This window comes from Rhagoletis pomonella, unplaced genomic scaffold (assembly GCF_013731165.1).
Source record: "Rhagoletis pomonella isolate Grant_MI unplaced genomic scaffold, Rhpom_1.0 Rhpom_scaffold_00006, whole genome shotgun sequence".
NCBI classification, from domain to species: domain Eukaryota; kingdom Metazoa; phylum Arthropoda; class Insecta; order Diptera; family Tephritidae; genus Rhagoletis; species Rhagoletis pomonella.
The window spans coordinates 38578230-38598993 of record NW_023458560.1 but is presented as its reverse complement, the minus strand read 5'-3'; the positions used below and the strand labels follow the sequence as shown (position 1 = coordinate 38598993).

Sequence of the window (20764 nt, the reverse complement as noted above, 5' to 3'; positions counted from 1 at the left end):
AGCTGGTTTTTTTTTTTTTTTGGTTACGCCAACAACCTAGCACTTACTAGCCAACCAGCCAACTAAGTAGTTACTACCGCTTTAGTAGAGTTCTAAGCTATTTGCTTTGTTTTTTTTTATTTTTTGCATGCCTTTTGTTTTAGTCTCATTGAGTGCATACGTCAATATGTATGCGCAAGTGTCAATACATAGGTAGGTATGTGTGTTAGTGTGGGTGGTTTTTAGGGCTTTTCCGCCTCAACTCCATATGCCACTCGAAATGAATGAATAAAAGAGCTGCGGTTTCTCGGCCTGTGAAACAGTCGTCGTTCGAACGCGGCTGCTGACGGTTGAACGGTTTTTGGTGGTGTAGGCCGAACTTTATAATTTTTTAAAATCTTTTATTTTTATTTGCGTTGTGATGGTGTTATAAAGTTTATAAATACCGAATATGTACATTTAAAACAAGTTAGTATCTTAAGCGTATAAAACGCGAAAAAAATCATACATACATACATGACGTTTGTATATGTACTTAAATAATGTACAAATTTATTTAGTTGGAAATTCGCACACAAACATTCGTACATACATGCATACATACAAGTGTGGTTTTAACGTGATCTTATGATGAAGCAAGAGTCTTTCTTACCAGCGACATCAGCGACAGCAGCAGCAAGCCAGACGCTTGTCGTTAAATGAGTTAAACAAATATTTGGCGGGCGCATGCGTTTATGAGTGACTGATAAGTTTTAGCAATAATAAAAACAAACAAAAAATAAACAACAACAATAACAAGTACACGCGCGATTAGATATAAAATAACAATAAATCCAATGCCGTTTTCATCAAAATTTTATTTTATTTTTTTGGGTTGTTTCAAAATATGTAATTAGTATTTAACTACAACAACAACATAAAAAATAATTGCGCGCTAATATGTATTAAATTGAAAGCAACAACAACGAAGCACTCAGCAATCAAGTTTAAAGTCGATAAATGTCAAATCTAATCGACACTCCATCGCATTTAAAATACAAGCATTATTTGAGGAAAAAAATTTAGACACATAAAACTTACAACAAAAACTATTGCACATAAAAACACTTAAAGGTATATTGCTTGTCAATTCGACCGACAAGTACGACAATACACAGTGCACAGTGGTTCAAAACTGGCATTTAGTGTTCAAAATTCACTGGAGCCTTCATTTTTGAACCAATTTGAGTATTTTTTTTTTATGAAAACTCATATAACTAGTAAGAGACCAGTTGAGCCCGAAATGATCTATAAAACTGCATAGCCAAAATTTTTCTAAAAATTCAAATTTTTTTTATTTTAGTGAACATTTTTTTATAACATTCAAATTTTTCTTCTATAGAGTACTGCGTTTTTAGTTTTTCTCTTTGACGTGGTGATTTTTTAAAGGAGTTCGGAATTTGCAGAATATGATTATTTCAAAAAATCATTTAAAAAACTCAGTGCAATGTAGAAAAACAGTATGGGCATAAAATTAAAGAGAAAACTCTATAGAACTAAGGCAGAATAAATTTTTTGGTACTTAAGGATAAGTAAGTATTGAAAATGTAGATGTTAAGGACTAATATACACACGACAACATTCTGAAATTTCGTCCTTCTAAATTTATAAGCTTAAAAAAAATGAAATTAATTAAAACGGCATTATCAATACCCATTTCTCCTCGTTAACCAAAAAATTTTATTTTCCACAGAATTTTCCTTTAAATTTGATACCCATATTGGTATTCTACGTTGCATTGCATTTTTTAAATAATTTTTTGAAGTAATCATATCTTTGAAATTACAAAGTCCTTTTAAAAAAACCTGACGTAAGAGAAAAAATCTACAAACCCAATTTTACTATAGTTTCGTAAGTACATATATTTATTGCTTCGTGTGTTTCAAAATTTTTTTTTTTGTTTTTGTCGCAAAGTGTAATCGATATAACAAAAAGGGATAAGACATGTCAGAATACCAATCTTTGTACTGTTTGATATACATGAAAATGATAAAAGACTGTGTAAAAATGGGGAAATTGTACAAAAATTTTGAGCTAAAATAGCTAACTCGCTAAAAAAAAAATTAGCTAAAAAAAAATTCGTTAATAGCTAAATGCAAATTTCTATAGCTAAACGTCGAAAATACATAATAGCAAAATCTAGCAACAAAATAACTAAACTGGCAACACTGGTTCTCAACTATTTATGAAAGAACTAGAAAAAAAATATGATAACCCGTTATGGAAACGTTCTACAAAACCGGGCATTAAAGATGAAAACAAATCCTACAAAAACCAATATTGCAAATACCACTGTTGAGTCGGAGAAATGCCCGTGCGGGTTTTACGTAAACATCATAAAACCGACATCCGCTGCCCTACGAATGCTATTAGTGCGATTTTTCTCGCCAAAAAGCCTAAAATCGTGTTAATAGCAAGGACCGAAAATAACCGTTAAATATCAAGATTTTTATTTTTTGACCATTGCAAAATCATAATTTTTTTTGTCTAATTAATTGTCATTTCGGATTTTTATTTTTTCCGAACAGAAAAAAATCGTTCTTTCGGATTTTTTTTTTTATTAATAATAATCGTTTTTTTGCATTTTTATTTTTCTATTATTTTGAAACGTTGCACGGATACTGCATTTTTATGGTTTAAAAAATTATAGCTGAAAAGAATGGTTGTAATATCATAGCAAAATAAGAATTAAAAATAGCGATCAAAAATTCATCGAAAAAAGTCCAAACATAACTACTAAATTTTATTGGAAAAATATAAATCAATTTTTGACGGTTCAATTATGATTTTGATTAAGAAGATCATAAACTTTACGGTCCCTGGACAATGGCCATATCAAGAAACAAACCAACCTGTTAGTTGGCTGCCACTCTTTTTAGTGAGCTATTTATTGTTCTTGTTTATACTTTATTCCACTCACAAGTTGAAGATTTTTATTGGTGTTGGCGCGTTTATAAAATTGTTGTTGTACTAATCCACATTAGGGCGGGTCAATTTGTATAGGAATTTTTTCGACTAAGCGCGTATAGCACAGACGGATACTACGTGTAAATCTAAGCAAATTTGCCGGAGAAACCATGGGTTTAAAAACAATTTGGAGTTTGCCAAACTGCTACAAGTAGTAAATTAATTTGGGGGTGTTAAAAAGTGCTTAGTTGTTTTATTGTTTCTGCGGCACAAACGATTATACTATCTATCCTCTTTATCACAGCGTACGACAGTGCTGAAATGATTCGCTTATCGAAACGATTAAAAAATCTGATCGAGAAGTAGTAAATATTTCCATTTGTTTATACAAATTTTTCGTAAAAAATAAAAATTTTGTACAAAATAATAATTATTTGAAAAATTTAAACAATCAGGTGTCTAATTAACTATTATCATGAAAAAAATAAGCAAGATACATGCTATGAATGAGTGGATAATAAATAATTATTGAATTCATAAAAAAAAAGTTAATAAAAATAACTCTTGTAAAACGTCGAATTTTGCAAAATTGCTCAAATTATATATATTTTTTTGTATGGTTTTAAGCCGAATAAAGTGATTTGTGCCAAAAAATCTTGACCATTCAATTTTGGGTGGGCCACTTGAGAGATTTTCACTCAATTATAAAACTAGTTCATTTTGAGATAGTACACAACTTTTACTGCAGGCAATATACCTACTTGAGATAGCATGAAATATTTATGTACTAAAGTAAGTATTTATGGTCTCACATTCTTGTCATTATGTATTTACACATATGTTCATATGGATATACTATATATGTATGTACATATATATTTTTATATGGCTGTAGTTAGTAGATTTATCCCACTATCTCGCCATTTAATTGCACACGCCCAGCACTGACTTAAGTAGTCATTCTCTTGTCGAACAACATACAGAAATACGAGGGCCTAATTACGTATGTACATACTAAATACAAATGCATATACTTTAAGTAAATATACATTGATATGTATGTCATACTCCACGTTCATGGTAAATTTGTTGATTTTTGCGATGACTTTAAAAACACCACTTCACTGCAAGCAGGCCGAGACTGGTTGGTGTTGTAGGCACCAATTGGCAGTGCAACGGCACAGTATGTAGCAGATCGTCAACGCGACTAGGAACACTCGAGTAGGGAGCAAACGATCGGCGGCAATCAGCAGCAGCCGTAAATAAAAAGGCAATAGTATATGTTTTTTTTTTGATTGATACTCGGCAGTTTAGTTCTATGGCGTACATAGCCTGCAGTGCCTTGCCTTGCCTTGCCACATTGTGCCGCCGCGGAGTTCCAGTATAGTGTGGAGAGTTAGCTATATAATAGGCAAGTCAGCTGTTGTTTGTTTTTTTTGCAGCATTTGTGTTCGAGTTATTGAACTTAAGTGCTTGTTGGATGGATGATTTATCTAGCTATGCACATTAGGGCGCAACACTCTGCGAACTAAAACAAATCGACAATGTTTTTCCATCGTAACTATACCAATTATTATATTTTAAGACTTCCGCCCAAATATTTCGAAACAATTTTAATATTTACCTGAGCTGGATTTATTTGCAAATACCTTAAAAAAATAGTTTTTAAAAATGTTTTTTCTAAAAAGCCAGAGCTTAAGCTCAAAAGGTCTGCATAAAAATGTTTAAAATTTAAATCTTAATATGTTTCCGAAATATTTTAGCGGAAGTCGTAAAATATAAAATTTAATTTTTTTTTGGTGATGCACCCTAATGTACATATGTACATGCACAAGTATGTACGCAGGTTTGTTCGTTGGTTGGTTGATGAGTTTGCTTAGTAAGTCAATCGGTTAAAGAACGTTGAAGTGCAATGCCAGGATGCACAACTTTATACCTACATACATATATAGTTATTTAAAAACTTACGTATGCATGTGACTAAAAGCATACATAAAATTATAATTTTACAACAACAACTCATATTTGCACTTTTAATCATTTTTAAGTGCCTCTATGTGTGTTATTTGTGTATGAGCAGATATGTATGCGCACGCCTGCGCATGAATGAAACTCATGAACCATTTCTACCGATCGCCAACGCTTCTTTGAGTTTATAGCAACGCTTCGCGCTTCTTGAGACAAACAAACACACGCACTATAATCGCATACTCTTGCAATAAATCGCATACATTTTATTATACTTGCGCAAATATGGCAATAAGATGGCCAGAACGCGCTAGTCATTAAAAGTACAGAACCAACAATAACATTAGCAACAAGCATACAGAGCTCCAATAGCAACAATAAAAAAGCGGACACTAAACGACAACATTGCAAACGCACAGCGAAAAAGATTAAAAATCAAATGAAAGGAAAAAAATTTTAAAAAAGTAATTTAAAAAAGCTCCAGCACAAGCAACAACAACAACATAGTGCGCGCACATCACACAAAGCAATAGCATGAACAGCGACTATAATTACAGTGACTCAATTAAACGCACACATGGTGATTTTTGATTTTAATATTCGTTATCTTTTTCAAGTTGAAGTGTTTCATTAATTTTTTTATAAAAATATTGGTCATATTATAACCAACACTTTAAAACTTAATGTAAAAGTTAGAAAAAATTCCAAAAATTTTCATTATCTGCCTTATCCTTAGTTTCGCCTGAAAAAAAAATTCACCCGAATAATTGTCATCCGCCCATAGTAAAACCATGCAAACTAAGAGTGAAAAGTGAACCGGTTCGGGGAAAATGAAACTCATGTTAAGGGTGAATAACTTCGATTTTTTTTTTAAATAAATTTTTAGAAAACTTTCTGGTTGCAGTTTTGTAGTCCACAAAATTTTTGTATGAGCAAGTTTCAAGCATGCCCTTATTATGAAAATTTTTGGGATTTTTTTCTAAATTTTGGATAAAGTTTTAAAGTGGAAGTGATATGGAAAAAAGTGCATACTTGAAGCTTTTTAACCGACTTCCAAAAAAGGAGGAGGTTATCAGTTCGTTGGAATATTTTTTTTTGTATGTCTGTTACCGCATAACTTTGGACCACGTCAACCGATTTCGATCCGATCATGAAATATATATATATATATATTTATTTTTGCTAAAAATTAGTTGTTTCTATTAAAATTTCCTGGACTACCGAACTGCTAAAATTTCGCGCTGATTTTCAATAATTTTTATTTAGTTTGCTGTCGGTTTTTTGAGGCGTTTATGTTTTATTTTGTAGGCGGTATTTTGCAGTTTCTTCTTTAAGATATCCATATTTATATTGAAAAAAAAATGCAAAGGATCTTCAGGAAAAAAAATTAAAAATTGAGACATGCATTTTATTGTACTAAAATTGAATGGACTTTAAAACTGCGTACCCCAAAATTTTCTAAAAATTCACTTAAAAAAAGTGCGAAAGTTCATTGATGAAAAATTGTTAAATTTTTAAAAACTTTGAAACTTTGATTTATACATATGGTTCTGATGGTAAAAATAATTTAGATTTTGTAGTTTTTTTTTTTAAATAGCTTTAAAGTAACACTTTCTTAAACTTTTTTCATTTGGCATCCACATTGTTGTATTTCGTTTAACCCATTAATTAAGTTTAATTTGTTTTTTATTTATTATTTTATGTTATTATTCTGAGCACAATATACTACTTAAAATTAACGACCAATAGAAACAACAGAAGCTTATTGATTAAATTTGATTTGACTTATAAACAGGTGGCAACCCCCTTTAAAAATATTTCGGAAACGAAGCTTTCTTACACCTCTATAAATTTACACACATACATGATTCAAGATTTCATTCAACGTACTGAATAAATTTTGGCCTTTAAAAAGATGGCAATCCTCTTCAAACATATTTTCGAAAAAAATCTCTCTTAAACCTACGCACTTCGTTTGCATATTTTAATACTTTATTCAAATTGTTAAAAAATACATATTGACTTTTGAACGGGTAGCAACCCTCTTTAAAATATTGAAAAAAAAACTTTCCTAACTTCAACTAGTTTATTAAAAGAACTTAATTTAACTTTTTAAACAGGTGGCAACCTTGCTAAAAAATATTTTCAACATAAACTTTTTTTAAATCTTATTCGTTTTGCAACCACATTTTTAAATTTCGTAGGATTAGTTGGATTTACAAAGCAATTTCAACTTGAAAACCATTGTGAATATATCAAAAAAAAAAACGTTCACCATGTGAATGCTTGTTTGAGTCACTGTATGTATTGATACAAAGCAATAAAACGCCGCGCAAATAAGGCAATGCAAGAAAAAGGTGAAAAAATTACTAAAACAAAACAAAAATACAGCAGAAGTCCAAAAAAAGTAGGAAACATTGCAAAAAAGTAAAAAAAAAAAATCAAAAATTATAATGACCAAGCCACGCTTATCGGTCCCGTATATAAGCGTAAGGCCGCGCAAAATCGTCTCTCATTTGTAAATTAGCAATCCATCGATCGTGTGGCGATTTTTTCGTGTTGACTTCTTGATTTCTTGCGGTTTTTCGTGTAACTTAATAGTACAACTACTAGCTCGCTCTGTGTTTGTGTACGCTTCTATTGCTGGCAATTGAAATTGGAATTTGAGATAATACTCATACTATAAATATCTACGCTTTCTTCTTGTTGTTCATTGTATTTGAGGAGAAGCATATAAGCAGCCATCACTTGCTTTTAAGCACCCTGTATTTTTGTGTATCCGCAGCTAAAAGCACGCTCGCTCGCTCCGACAATCGTCGACTTTTTCGAAAATTACAAAGCATACAAATATTTAAACGCGAAAACAGAAAAAAAAACCAACGATAATTCAGTTCCGGCTAAGGTCCTGTCACAGTCACTTAAAAATCAAGAAAATTTACTATCAGACATTAATCAGCCAGCCACTTCACTTCCGCAGTTTTACACCTCGCTCAATTAATTTGCGTCAACGATCGTTTCTCCAATCCACCTACCAGTACCCGTGATTTTTTACGCCCATCGCGTCGCCTGCCCGCCCACTCAACATCCAACGCTTTTTTGTTTGTGTTAGCTCCTGCTGCTGCTGCTGCTCTGTTGTAAACGCTACGCTCCTTAAATCACTTTGTGTGTGTGCCTAACCATCCACTGATCACCCTACCTACTCGTCCGTCGTGTACGTCCTCGCTCTGTTACCTCGCTTGCTTCATTTTGCTTACGCTTGTATTGTGTGTGCGAAATTATCCTGCTCAGGATAATTTGCTATTTTTTTTTGCTGCGCCAAAGAAATCTCTACTAATCAACGTCATCTGCTACAGTTTGTTATTTAGTTTCGTTTCGGAACCAGAGCTTTAAATCAACACACCTGCAATACACATTTGACGCACCCGCCTAACCGCAGCAGCAGCCCGGCTTGTGTAGCCCAAGGCAGGCAGTAAAAAAGAAGGCGCAGTTTTTTGCTGTTGCAGCAGTTTTTTGTATTCAGCAAGCTGGAGAAGACGAGGTATACACCTGTTCATACATCACATCGAAAAAAAATGACGCAACAACCGGAATGGGGAATAAAATTTTCGAGGTGTAAGTATATAATTGATTGTAATTTTTTTTTTATTTTTAACCGTAATTATATAAAAATTATATTTAAATATTGAGAAAGCTTAAGTAATGTTTTAAGGGTGTTTCAAAGTGCCGAGGTACTAAAATATCATCGAAATGTTTTAAACAGCTTACGTTTGTATGCGAGTAGTGTTTTTTACAAGTAAGTGTGACCTGTGTGTAATCTAATTTTGCAATCAATAATAGAGTTCACTCTTTGATGCGAAAATGCGAAAGGCAAAAATGAGCGCTTTGTTTTGCACAAAAGCTTAAACAGTGTTGTTGCTTTGGCTGCGCGATTTCAAACAGTTCAGCCACAGCGTGGTCGTCTCAAATATTCGTAGCACAGCACAGCACAGTTTTCGCTCTTTGCATTTCATTCACGATTCCAGCTGTGCGTTTGTGCGAAATTAAAAAGTGCGAAATGTTGCCATATGTTTGCTGTAAAAAAATTTCGAATATTTCACATTTTCGCACTTTCGCTCAAACGCACAAAGTTTTGCCTTAAAGAGTGAACTCTAGCCAACCAGCTTCCCGATGAGCTGAGGCTAGAAACTTTAAACTGAGCTCAGAAGCCGATGACAATGCAATATAAAAGATGAATTAATCCGTTAGGTGGCGCAGGTGTCGAGATATTTTAAAAGCTGCACATAAAGAAAGAAATTAGCAATCGAAAAGTCTGCCCTAACAAATACCCAGTAAACCTTTGAGTTGAGGCAGCTGGAAAAAAGTCATGGTGACAGTTGATAAAAAAAAAACCGTTGGGCTTAGAGAGGGAAAAGTAAAATCATAAATACGATATTTCAGATCATTTACTCACCCCCATCCGCCACACTCCCCCCTCTCCTCGAATGATACATTTCTAAAAAAAAGTGCTGGAATCGGCGCGATATCGACTAATCACTTTAGTTGCCTTTGGCGCTGACCCCATTGAAACAATTATTTCTTTTTCAACTGTAATCAATTTTTGAAGTGTTGTGGAATATTCATGTGAAGGTATTTATCATTGATTTGGTATTTTCCTATTTTTCTTATCAAAAAACTGACTTTGAAATGTACATATTAAAGATTACTAGTAAAAAAATAGTGAGTACCCCTTCGTCCGGTCTTGAAATTAGACGCATATTTTAGAGAATTTTATGGAATTTTCGAATATATATTTGGATATGTAATTTTCGAATTTCTTAATTTTCGATTTTCAGCATCTTTTTGCGTAATTTCGCGAAACGAATTTTTCGAACAATTGAAAAATCACACCAAACATTGGGAGAAAGGAGAATATTTACACCTATGTAATTTTTTAGTAAAACCTTTGTTTTGTTTTCACATTTACTGACTGGGCCCACATTTTTTGCGAGTTTTAGACGTTATAGTGATCCAATCTTCCCCATATTTTATATTTAGGGTTTTCTAATTAAAGAGAGAGTACAAACTAAATTTCATCGATATCGGATGAAATTTAATATTATCGCCCACAAGAGTGGAAGGCGTGGAAATTATCCCATATTTTCCAAATTTCATAATTTTCTATATTCCTAAGGATGTCAAGTTTCAGTAAAATCGGCGCAGGCCTACTATTATTTCCATATAGTCGTCAGGATTAGCCAGTATTGGCCATTAAAAAATTTTGAAGTTTGAATCAACCAGTTCTACTTAAATAGGCCATCTGAAATTGGGCCTTGGACTTACGCCAGTGGGTGGTATCCGCAGCTACAGAAAGATCTATTTGTCTTACTAAGTATGTGCCTTCCTAATGTACTGAAGCTAATATTTTCATTGTCGGGACATTCATAAAGAAAATTCTGGATACTTTATTACCTAAATCTAGTTGACAGTTGCACAAAGTTCTATTAGAAGGAAGTCCTATTCTTGTCGCATGCTTGCTACTATTCTGAATACTTCTGTCCTTGATCTGATCGTCCTGTTCTAGTCAGGTTAGAGTTCCATGAATATCTTGCAAGTCTGTATATCTGAACACCTGTTTCTAGTTTATTCAAGGAAATGCAGATTAATTTCTATTTGGATTATTCCAAGATATAAAAAAAAATATATGTGACCTGGTCTACGGAAAGGGGGCTTAGGTGTCAAAAAATCAATTTTCACTTTTTGGTTGATTCGGATGGAAGATGAGATGCTTTTCACTTTTAACAGCTTTTTCACAGAAAACTAGTTTTCGCACGTAAGCTCCCTTTTCGTAGACCAGGTCACATATATATAAAAAATTAATGATAAAAAATAGAAAATTAAATATATCAAAAAATTAAAAAATTAAAAAAAAAAACAAAGTATATTTAAAATTAAATTAAATTGTGTCACAATGTTGCATAATCCAAGCTTTGAATATTTTTTTATGAAGCGAGTATTCTGCTTTTGTGTTTCCTTTCCCTTTAATTAATTAATTATGCGAGCGTCAAACTAAACTTAACGCTAAATACTAAATTACAATATAGGCAGTAAAATATAAATATTTATGAAAACATACATGTATACATATGTATGTAAATATGTAAATATACATGTGTAGGTATGTAAGTATTGAAGCAGATGTGAAGCCAGTGTCGCAAAACCGGCTTTTGAAGTTGCTGTTTATGATTTTTTTTGTTTGCTTTAAAATGCATTCATAAATAAATTAAATGAGAAGTTATTAAAAATAAAATTTTTACCGCTAATAGCATACAAATATATACATGTGAAGCGCATTGTATCGAATTGAATATTTAATTGGTATAGAAAAGAGAAAAAACTGAAAATTAAAAAAATGAAAAGACGTCACCGAAACGTGAAATTTGCAATGCCTGGTGAACTAGAAAATATGTCAGCTACCTAATCTAATAGTTGGTGCATTTTCTTAGGATCATGAAAAAATTAACGGTACTTCTAAATTTTTATATGAGATTTGAAGTCGGTTTTGTTTTTTGCATAAAAATTACTTGTTACCTATCGTATCGTTACTAAATTTTTGTGTTAAGCCCGGATCACACGTTTGCTATATTTGTACAAATTTATACAGCTTTTTATTTTAATCTTTTGATAACACATACAAACATACATATGTATGTGTAAATGCACAGCCGTCTAACTCGGCCTTTACCGTCTGCTCAAAAATCTGGTTTAATCAATTTGGGTTGTTAACCTTGAATATGAAATACATATAATAAATAATTTCTATAATGCAACGTTCTTAGGCTAATTCACGTTTTGATTCTCTAACTTTTGTTATTTCTTTTATTTTACTCGTATATAATTATTTTAATTTTGTGTTATTACTAGTATAAATCTTATTTCCATATGTACGCTTTTACATATGTATGTATATACAAATATATGTACATACATAAAAATGTACCTATATTTTATATAGAATGTTTATTCACTTGTAGTTATGTGCATACAAAATTCTCATTTGTAAAAATGCTTACAAATGAACATTAGTGTGACTCGGTGCCCTGAGCCTAAAGCCTTTCAAGGATGTAGGCTTCAGATCTGTTTACTTCTTCTTCGTATTTGGCAGTATAACCGTTTGTCGGTTTGGGCCAGGACTAAAGAGCTTCTCCAATTGCCTCTATCCTGTGGGAATTGGCGCCAGTTTCTCATCCCGAGTGCAGCAGGTCCTTCTGCACTTGGTCCTTCCATTTTGTTCGTGGGCGCCCTTGCTTTCGTTGTCCACCCATGGGTGCGGAGTCGAAGGATTTTTTCACCGAAACATCGTCACCCATGCGTACAACACGTCCAAGCCAGCGCTTAACTATGTCCTTGTCGTTAAAAAGCTCATACAGTTCGTCATACCATCTTTTCCTATACCTGTCGCTCTTGCGAACGGGCCCTTAGATATCTCGAAAGCACCCAATGATTTATCATATTTGACCGGCATCATCTATGCAAAAGTCTCGGGTCTGTTCGTCTAAACCTAAGACAAAGACGATTATGACGGCGATGCCGAAGACGAATACGAGGGCAATCATGAATACGCAAACGAAGACCAAAAGGAAAAGCGAGACGAATACAAAAACGCAAGCGATTACGAAAAAGAAAAAGAGGACGGTTAAGAAGCTGAAGACGAGGTTAAATACATACTACGAATAAGACGACGAAGACATACACTGGTGGCAGAAATATTACACTCGCCTTATTTTGACCAGTTTTGTCTATATTTCTTCGGTTTATTTAATGTTTAATAAGTTCTGATAGTTATGCAACAAACATCCCATAAATCCTAATTTCAAACTTGGTGTAGAAATTATAAAAATTCAACAAATTTTCATCAAAATGAAAACTTTTTTACTAAAAATTTTTTAGTATGCAGTTTTATGGCCGCTTTCATTTTGTATAATTAAGTGCTGCAAAATACCGTTGATTTTTTAATTTTTTTTTTTCCAAAACTTGTTGAATTTTTATAATTTGGAAGAAGCTCGGCCAAACACAATTATCATTATTATAGCCCAATTCCGTGTCGGTGGCAAAAATTTTTTTACTGAAAAATTTAAAATTTTTCATATATTTTTTCGTAATAAAAACTGTGACAAGAATTTGTTACTGATACGGAATAGAGCCGGTAAACATTAAATAAGCCAAAGATATACAGCTATAACTGGATAAAAAAGGCGAGTAAATTATTTCTTCCACCAGTATATGAGAAAGCGAATACGAACACGAATACGAAGTTGAATACGAAGGTAAACACGACAACGATAAGTGTATTACATATTCAATTACGTTTAACATTACCTTCACCATTACCATTACCTCTACCATTACCTTTACCTCTACCATTACCATTACCATTACCATAACCATTTCCATTACCATTAATTTCCAAGCAATAAATAGAACCCTAAAAGTAACGATTCAACTCGATTTTTTTTAAATATGTAAAAAATAAAAACTAAAAATCATTGCCGCTGAAGGTGGTCCGAGTAACAAGGAGTTGGATTCTTCCCTATGCACAGTATTATTTTATGAGTTGTATTATAAAAAAGCAGTCATTATTTGCGGCCCCTGCTTTTGGCACCTGAAATGTCTATAAGCAATATAAATACATACGAGTACTTATGCAATGTAATCAAGTTTTCAACAGCAGTAAATACAACCCAAATACATCTGCAACTAACAACATACATACATACAAACATATGTACATATCTTAGTTGATTGGACCCACCATTCTTTCTTTCCTGATAAGAATACTTTGAAAAAAAAAAAAACCATTGGCCAATGTAAGTCATAAATATCTGCTGAATTAGAAACAGGTTTAGTTAATTGCCACATTTATGACGTTGTTAAAATAATAATGGATTTTATTAATTTATTGTTGCTAAGCTGTTTACTGATTGCATCGATTGATAAGTGCTTCCAAAATTTGATTGCCAGCGCCCGTCAACAATTTTGTGCCGAAACATACATATTTACGATGTACATATGTATATCATACATACATACATATGCTAATAGGTTACGTATATATGTGACGAATTGCGAATTTGCACAACTAAATAATCAAAGTAATGCGGTGCTTGTGATGGAAGATGCTGACGTACCTACACTTTTTCAAGTTAAAGTAAACGGTTAAGCTCGATAATTCGATTTTGAGCTGATTATTAGAGTTCATGCATACTACATTGGTTGACTAAGTATAGAAAAGACCAGAAAAAATGCAGGTTAAAGCATTAAGCCCTGTATGCAGCACTCAAGAAAACGGTCAAGAAAAAATTGCCATTATTTCGCGTGTGTGTCCAAGGAATTTTGACATTTTTTTGATACTTCACAGCCTGTTGCCTCACTCTTTCCTCAAGAAATAATGGAACGGGCATATATTTCTGTTGCAAACCTGGGTTGCCTTATGCTCTTTTTTCACAAATAACTTTAGAAAACCGTAGTAGAAAGCGTAGTAAATTTCTTAAGAACTGCGTACTGCCTTAAGGAAATTTGATTCAAGAAAATTTCTTAGCCATTTCTTGTACGTCATTTTATATGGAGTTTTTGCTTTACTTGATAGCTGCATACAGACCTTTAGCAAAAAAAATCCTAACAAAAAATATGTGCATTTGTAGTAATAATTGTGCCACAACATAAATTAAACACAAAAGTGAAGGCCCTCACGCTATTAAAATAGCAAGCAATTTCTGCTCGATACAAATAAGCACTCAAATATATCTACAAGTACAAGTATGTATATCTGACAGCTGTCAGTTAGTACTTATGAACTAAAATAAATAGCTATTAGAATTGTTGGCGCTATAATTGCGATAGAACTTGATTGAATATACATACATACGAGTACATACATATATTTGAATTGTAGATACATATGTTAGTGGGCTAACAACTCCATTTGCATAAATATGTACATTAGGGTGCCTCACCAAAAAAATTGGCTGCTTTTCAAACACAGTTATACAATTTATTATATTTTAAGACCCAAATTCATAAAAAATAAAGACGACTTTAACTGCTTTATAAATCGAAAATTTTTATGAAAATGTCACTTTACAAAGCTCTTTAAACCTATTTTATTTTTTACGCATAAGGCCATAAGACTTCCCCCAGAATATTTCGAAAAATTATTAAAATCGACGTGAGCTAGACCAATTTGAAAATAGCTACAAAAATCAGATTATTTTGATTCCGTTGATACAATTTTTTAAACATTTTTAAGCAGACCTTTTAAGCTTTAACCCTTCTATCACCTGAGGTGAATTTTTGGGGGAAAAATATTTTAAAACTAATTTTATTTATTTATTTTTGAAGGTATTTTCAAATCTTAATATTTTGCCGAAATATTTTGGTGTAAGTCTTAAAATATAATAAATTCTATAATTCCGATGGAAAAGCAGTACCGATTTTTTTTTTTCGTATAGAGAGTGATGCACCCTTATGTACGTACGTAATATTTAATAACAATTAACACATTTATATGCACGTAATTTCACGTATGTACGTACATACATACTTATTACGTGTCTAGTCTCAGGAGGGGGTGGGCGGTCGACTTCAATATTCGCTATCTTTCGAGTGGCAGATAAGCTCTTTTAGTCGTCAGTGCTTTGTCTAAAAAAATCTTGTCTCTAAAATAAATTTTGGATATGTTATCTGCAAACATACATACATATGTACGTATGTTGAATATACATTAACATTTACTAAAATTCGAAATGAAGTGCAACCTGGTGCCCATGAAATATCTGTTGTAAAGAGGAAGGGGTTAAACATATCCAATGACGCATGCATATGTCGATTACTCGTAATCGAAAGCGTTTTCAATGGTAAGATTAAGAAGGTAGTGAGTGAACTTGGACATAAGTATGTACATATTTATGTACATCAAACAGTCTTCTTTCTTTTGATTATATTTGACCGTTTTCCGCTGTGATAGCTTAAGAGGAGACCACATTCTCTCGACTAAGGCCTGTACATGGGTCAATCAATGTCAAACCGACCATTTTTGATTTGGATGAACTTTTCTTGCATCATATAACAAAGTTCTGCCAAAGAAAAAAAACATTTTTTCGAAAGTTCAAAATTTCATAATCGAAAAAAGCAGAATTTTAAAATTTGGAAAATCGAAATAGCAAAACCTTATAAATTAGGGATGTGCCATTAATCGGTTAATTAATTTCTTGATTAATCATAATCCTGATTATACATTTTTGGGAATTTTCTTTTTTTACATAAATTCTAACTGATCTTATACGATCCTGAAATTTTCAAGGTGTTGTTTGTATCTAAGATATGAACTTTTTAACATTAAAAAAAAAAATTTTAAACTTTAAATTTGAAATAAATTTAAATTGAATTATTTAGAGTTTGCAAAAAAAATTTAGCCATTATTTTTTTAAAGTTTTTGCTTTACGATTTTTTAAACTTGAAAATTCTGTGGTTTTTTGTATCTTTAGATTTTTTATATTTTTCCAGCACAGCCCTAAATAGAATTTTGCATAACTTTCGAAAAAAATGTTTAATTCATCCAAATCAAAAATTGTCGATTCCAGCCACGGACATGGATTGCAACTTTCCATATCGTGCTTTTCTCTCAGCATTCGCTTAGCCGACTAGTTTTAAGCCCTTCTGTCCAAGCATAGTCCGTAACTCCTATGCTCTCCCTGACCGCGGAGATGATCTCAACGGTACCAGATAACTCAACAGCTTTGCGATTTTCTGCGCTGCCACTGTCTTCTGGCACCCAAATCAAAAATTGAAAGAGCAACCCGAGCCTCTTAGCCTGATGACGGAACGACCCAGGGTAAAAGGTGCACTCATCTTTTAGACAGCCAATCACCGACCACAACTCCAAGAGTCAGGGAACCCAAGTGGACGTGGTTGAGTCGAGCGACCGAAGTGGTGAACTTGCGCTCGGTTCGGATTCCTGGTTATGAGAACATTTACGGTAACGAAAAAGCTGACGAATTGGCAAGAGACCAATCAAAATGGAAGTTCACCAACAATTCAGACAAAAGGCTGAAGCAATTTAAAACAGTACTTCGATCTGTAAAATAGCAAAGCGAATGTGACCAAAGTATGACAATTTAAAATGCAAACGGGCTCTTATGTATTAACGTTAGGGTGCATCACCAAAAAAAAGTTGCGGATTTTCCACCGGAATTATAAAATTTAGAACTTACCCTAAAATATTTAGGTAAAATATTAAGATTTACGTGAGCTAGACCTATTTTAAAATGCCTCCGAAAATTTGATTGTTTTGATTCCGTTGATACAAATTTTAAACATTCTTATGAAGACCTTTTAAGCTTAAACTCTTCTACCATCTGAGGTGTTTTTTTAGAAAAAAATATTTCTAAAAATTAATTTTATTTATAAAAAACTAGATTTTTGAGAGTGTTTTCAGCTCAAGTAAATATTAATATTTTTTTCGAAATATTTTGGCGGAAGCCCTAAAATATAATAAATTTTATAATTCCGATGGAAAGTCAGTATCTACCGCGTTTTTCATAGGGAGAGTGATGCAGCCTAATGTGCATATACCTATAGGTTCTCAAAAGATTACTAACCCCATAGTTTGAAAGCTGACATGGAGAGGATATGAGCGTTATAAAAATCTTACTCACAAAAAAGTTTAGTTTTAGTAAGCGAAAAGCGAGTTTTTCACAACTTTTCATGTATAAAACTATTCATTCCCCCTCTTATTTTTAGAAATAAATCACTAACTGCCGGTTTAACCAGCAATTTAAATGGAAAAGATTTTTTATTTTCCTGCGATTTCCATATAAAATTCAAAAAATTAAAATCATTTTTTCACTTAAATTGTTTTCGTGAAATTGGCTGTAATCCATTGCAATAAAAAGCTGTAAAGTGTAAAAACTTGCAATGTATGTATTAAAAAAGTCCGAATATGTAGAATAAAAATAAAACTAACGAGAAGGAAATCTATTTTGATGGCAGGCTTGGGTCAAAAAAAAAAAATATCACATAAGCGTGTGAACAATTTAATTTATTTCCATTATAAATGTACATCACATTATGACACAACGTAGAACGCTTCCGAAAGCATTTAAAAAATTATAGTGGATTGTCTAAAACTAAATTGTATATTAAATGACACAGGAAATAGAACAATGCATAAATACAATAAGTGAATGTGTCATAAGAGATAGTAGTGGTATGTATGTAGTTGACATTGACGATTGCACGTGGTACATATACATACATACATATACTGCGCAAATATGTATGAGACAAATGTGCATACGTACTAAAGTTCAATCACTTTTGGCGGAATCTAAAAACGTCGGCTACATATTTAGCATACATTCATGCGATGCCACACGAAAACTATTGCTGAAAGCATACATAAACCACTTTGAACATATTTTAAACTACTTACGCGTATTTGGGCTGGATGTCGATTGAATACATATATTGTACCTGAGCAGTTACAGTACCTACTACATACGCCCACTGGGCCAAGAGACTTAGTTTCCTAGCCAAAAGTAAAAATTAGAATTTTTTCGCCTTTGAAATTGTAATTTTAAAATTTCAAAAAACAAATCAAATCAAATCTGGCGGCCTAAAATAAAAAAAAAGTGGATTTTACATTTTATTTAATAACAGCTTTAAAACTAAAAGGGATTTTAAATCACGCAGACTCAAAAAATGAACACGTGTTGTTTTTTTTTTATTTATGATGTTTTCCAAAGCAAATTTTTTTTTTGGTGTTTTTCTATAAAAATACCGTCCAAGGTTTAACCAAAATCATATAACTCACAGTTTCAAACTTTAGGCAAAATTTAGAAAAATTCAACGAATTTCCATCAAAATTTCAAATCTTTAATCTGAATCTTTTGAATATTTTTGAATGAAGTCCAATTTACAAACGGCTAAAAAATTTCGTTGATTTTTGAGACTTTTTTCGTGACGGATTTTTACACTTTATACATGTAAGCATGCACTTCTCGTGAAATAAAACGCCAGTTTTTGTTAATTGGAGTTCTTATTTAAAAAAAAAAAAAAAAAAAAAATTAGCCTCCAATAAAAATTAAAAAAAAAATCAACGCGATTTTTAAGCCGGTTGAAACTTTGTTCTTTTTGTTTTCCTAAATTTTTTTTTATGGAAAAAGAACCTAAAAAATCTAGCTCGACGAACATTACGAATATTTAAAAAAAAAAATTAGCACGTGATCATTTGTTTGAGTCACTGTTCATACATACACATGTAGCAATAGTTCAAAAATTACTAACAAAAAACCCATGAAATAGGTGGACTGATAGCACTTATTATAGGGGCATACATAATTTTACCAGAAAAAAAACTTGAAAATTTTGACTTTTTGCCCATAGTGCTACATATTTAGTATGTATGTACAGTGGCGAATATATAAATAGGGAAAAAACATTTTGGTATTCTTTGGCTATTTCCCTTTCGTTTATTTACCATTTATTATTTTTTCATGAATGTATATCTCATTTTGTAGCTCATTAAAAGTTTGAAGTAGCTAGAACTTACCGTTGATTTTTGCAATTTTTTGTGGAAGATATTGGAAGACAATGCGCCAGCGAAAAATTGCCAAAACTCAACGGTAAGTCATAACTACTTCAAACTTGCACTTTGTTATACTAAAATTGAATTTGCTACAAAACTGCGAACTCAGAATATTTTTAAGAATTCTATATCTAAATTCGTCGAATTTTTATTAATGTTCTAACGGGTGATTTTTTAAGAGCTTGATACCTTTTTTTTTAAAAAAAACGCATAAAATTTGCAAAATCTCATCGGTTCTTTATTTGAAACGTTAGATTGGTCCATGACATTTACTTTTTGAAGATAATTTCATTTAAATGTTGACCGCGGCTGCGTCTTAGGTGGTCCATTCGGAAAGTCCAATTTTGGGCAACTTTTTCGAGCATTTCGGCCGGAATAGCCCGAATTTCTTCGGAAATGTTGTCTTCCAAAGCTGGAATAGTTGCTGGCTTATTTCTGTAGACTTTAGACTTGACGTAGCCCCACAAAAAATAGTCTAAAGGCGTCAAATCGCATGATCTTTGTGGCCAACTTACCGGTCCATTTCTTGAGATGAATTGTTCTCCGAAGTTTTCCCTCAAAATGGCCATAGAATCGCGAGCTGTGTGGCATGTAGCGAACCGAACACTGATTTTGGTAATAAAATTCAATGATTTGCAAGCGTTGCTCGTTAGTAAGTCTATTCATGATGAAATGTCAAAGCATACTGAGCATCTTTCTCTTTGACACCATGTCTGAAATCCCACGTGATCTGTCAAATACTAATGCATGAAAATCCTAACCTCAAAAAAATCACCCGTTACAAAGTTTAAAATTTTTATTTACATGTTTTTTTTTAGATAGTAAGTTATAGTTTTATAAAAAATAATAAACATTTTTCAAACAAAGAAAATTAGCCACAACTTGATAAAATTGTTTTCTCTTTTGACGTTTTCGCCACCGTACGTATGTACGTTCATATATACAAACATAAATAATCAACTAGGAACTACATATAAACATGAGCATAAGCCCCTTTCCTTCGCATGTCATACCAATTGCAAATCGCAATCAATTATTTTAAGCGCCAGTCATTTTTTTTTTTTTTTTTAGTTAGAATAATTGTCTTCCTAAGCCACAATTTCCGTAAGCAAATCACGTTCGTATGTGGATTTTAGAGTGTGCATTCTTATTTGGACGCATGCGTATCGGTGTTCATACATATGTACATGCATGCAGTTTTTTTTTTAATTTTTAATAAAAAAAAAGAAAAAACCACTTAACACTGTTATG

At 32.4% G+C, this 20764-nt stretch overlaps 1 protein-coding gene across 1 annotated transcript in view; it reads left to right on the top strand.

Annotated features, from left to right (window-relative positions):
- The first annotated feature begins 313 nt into the window (after positions 1–313).
- Positions 314–20764, top strand: part of LOC118740719 (putative inorganic phosphate cotransporter) — a 43620-nt gene continuing 23169 nt past the window's right edge. The window contains exons 1-2 of the mRNA XM_036472367.1: positions 314–447; positions 8247–8505. Of these exons, the coding sequence (XP_036328260.1) occupies positions 8466–8505 (40 nt within the window). The 5' untranslated portion in view covers positions 314–447; positions 8247–8465. The remainder of the gene's footprint in view (positions 448–8246; positions 8506–20764) is intronic.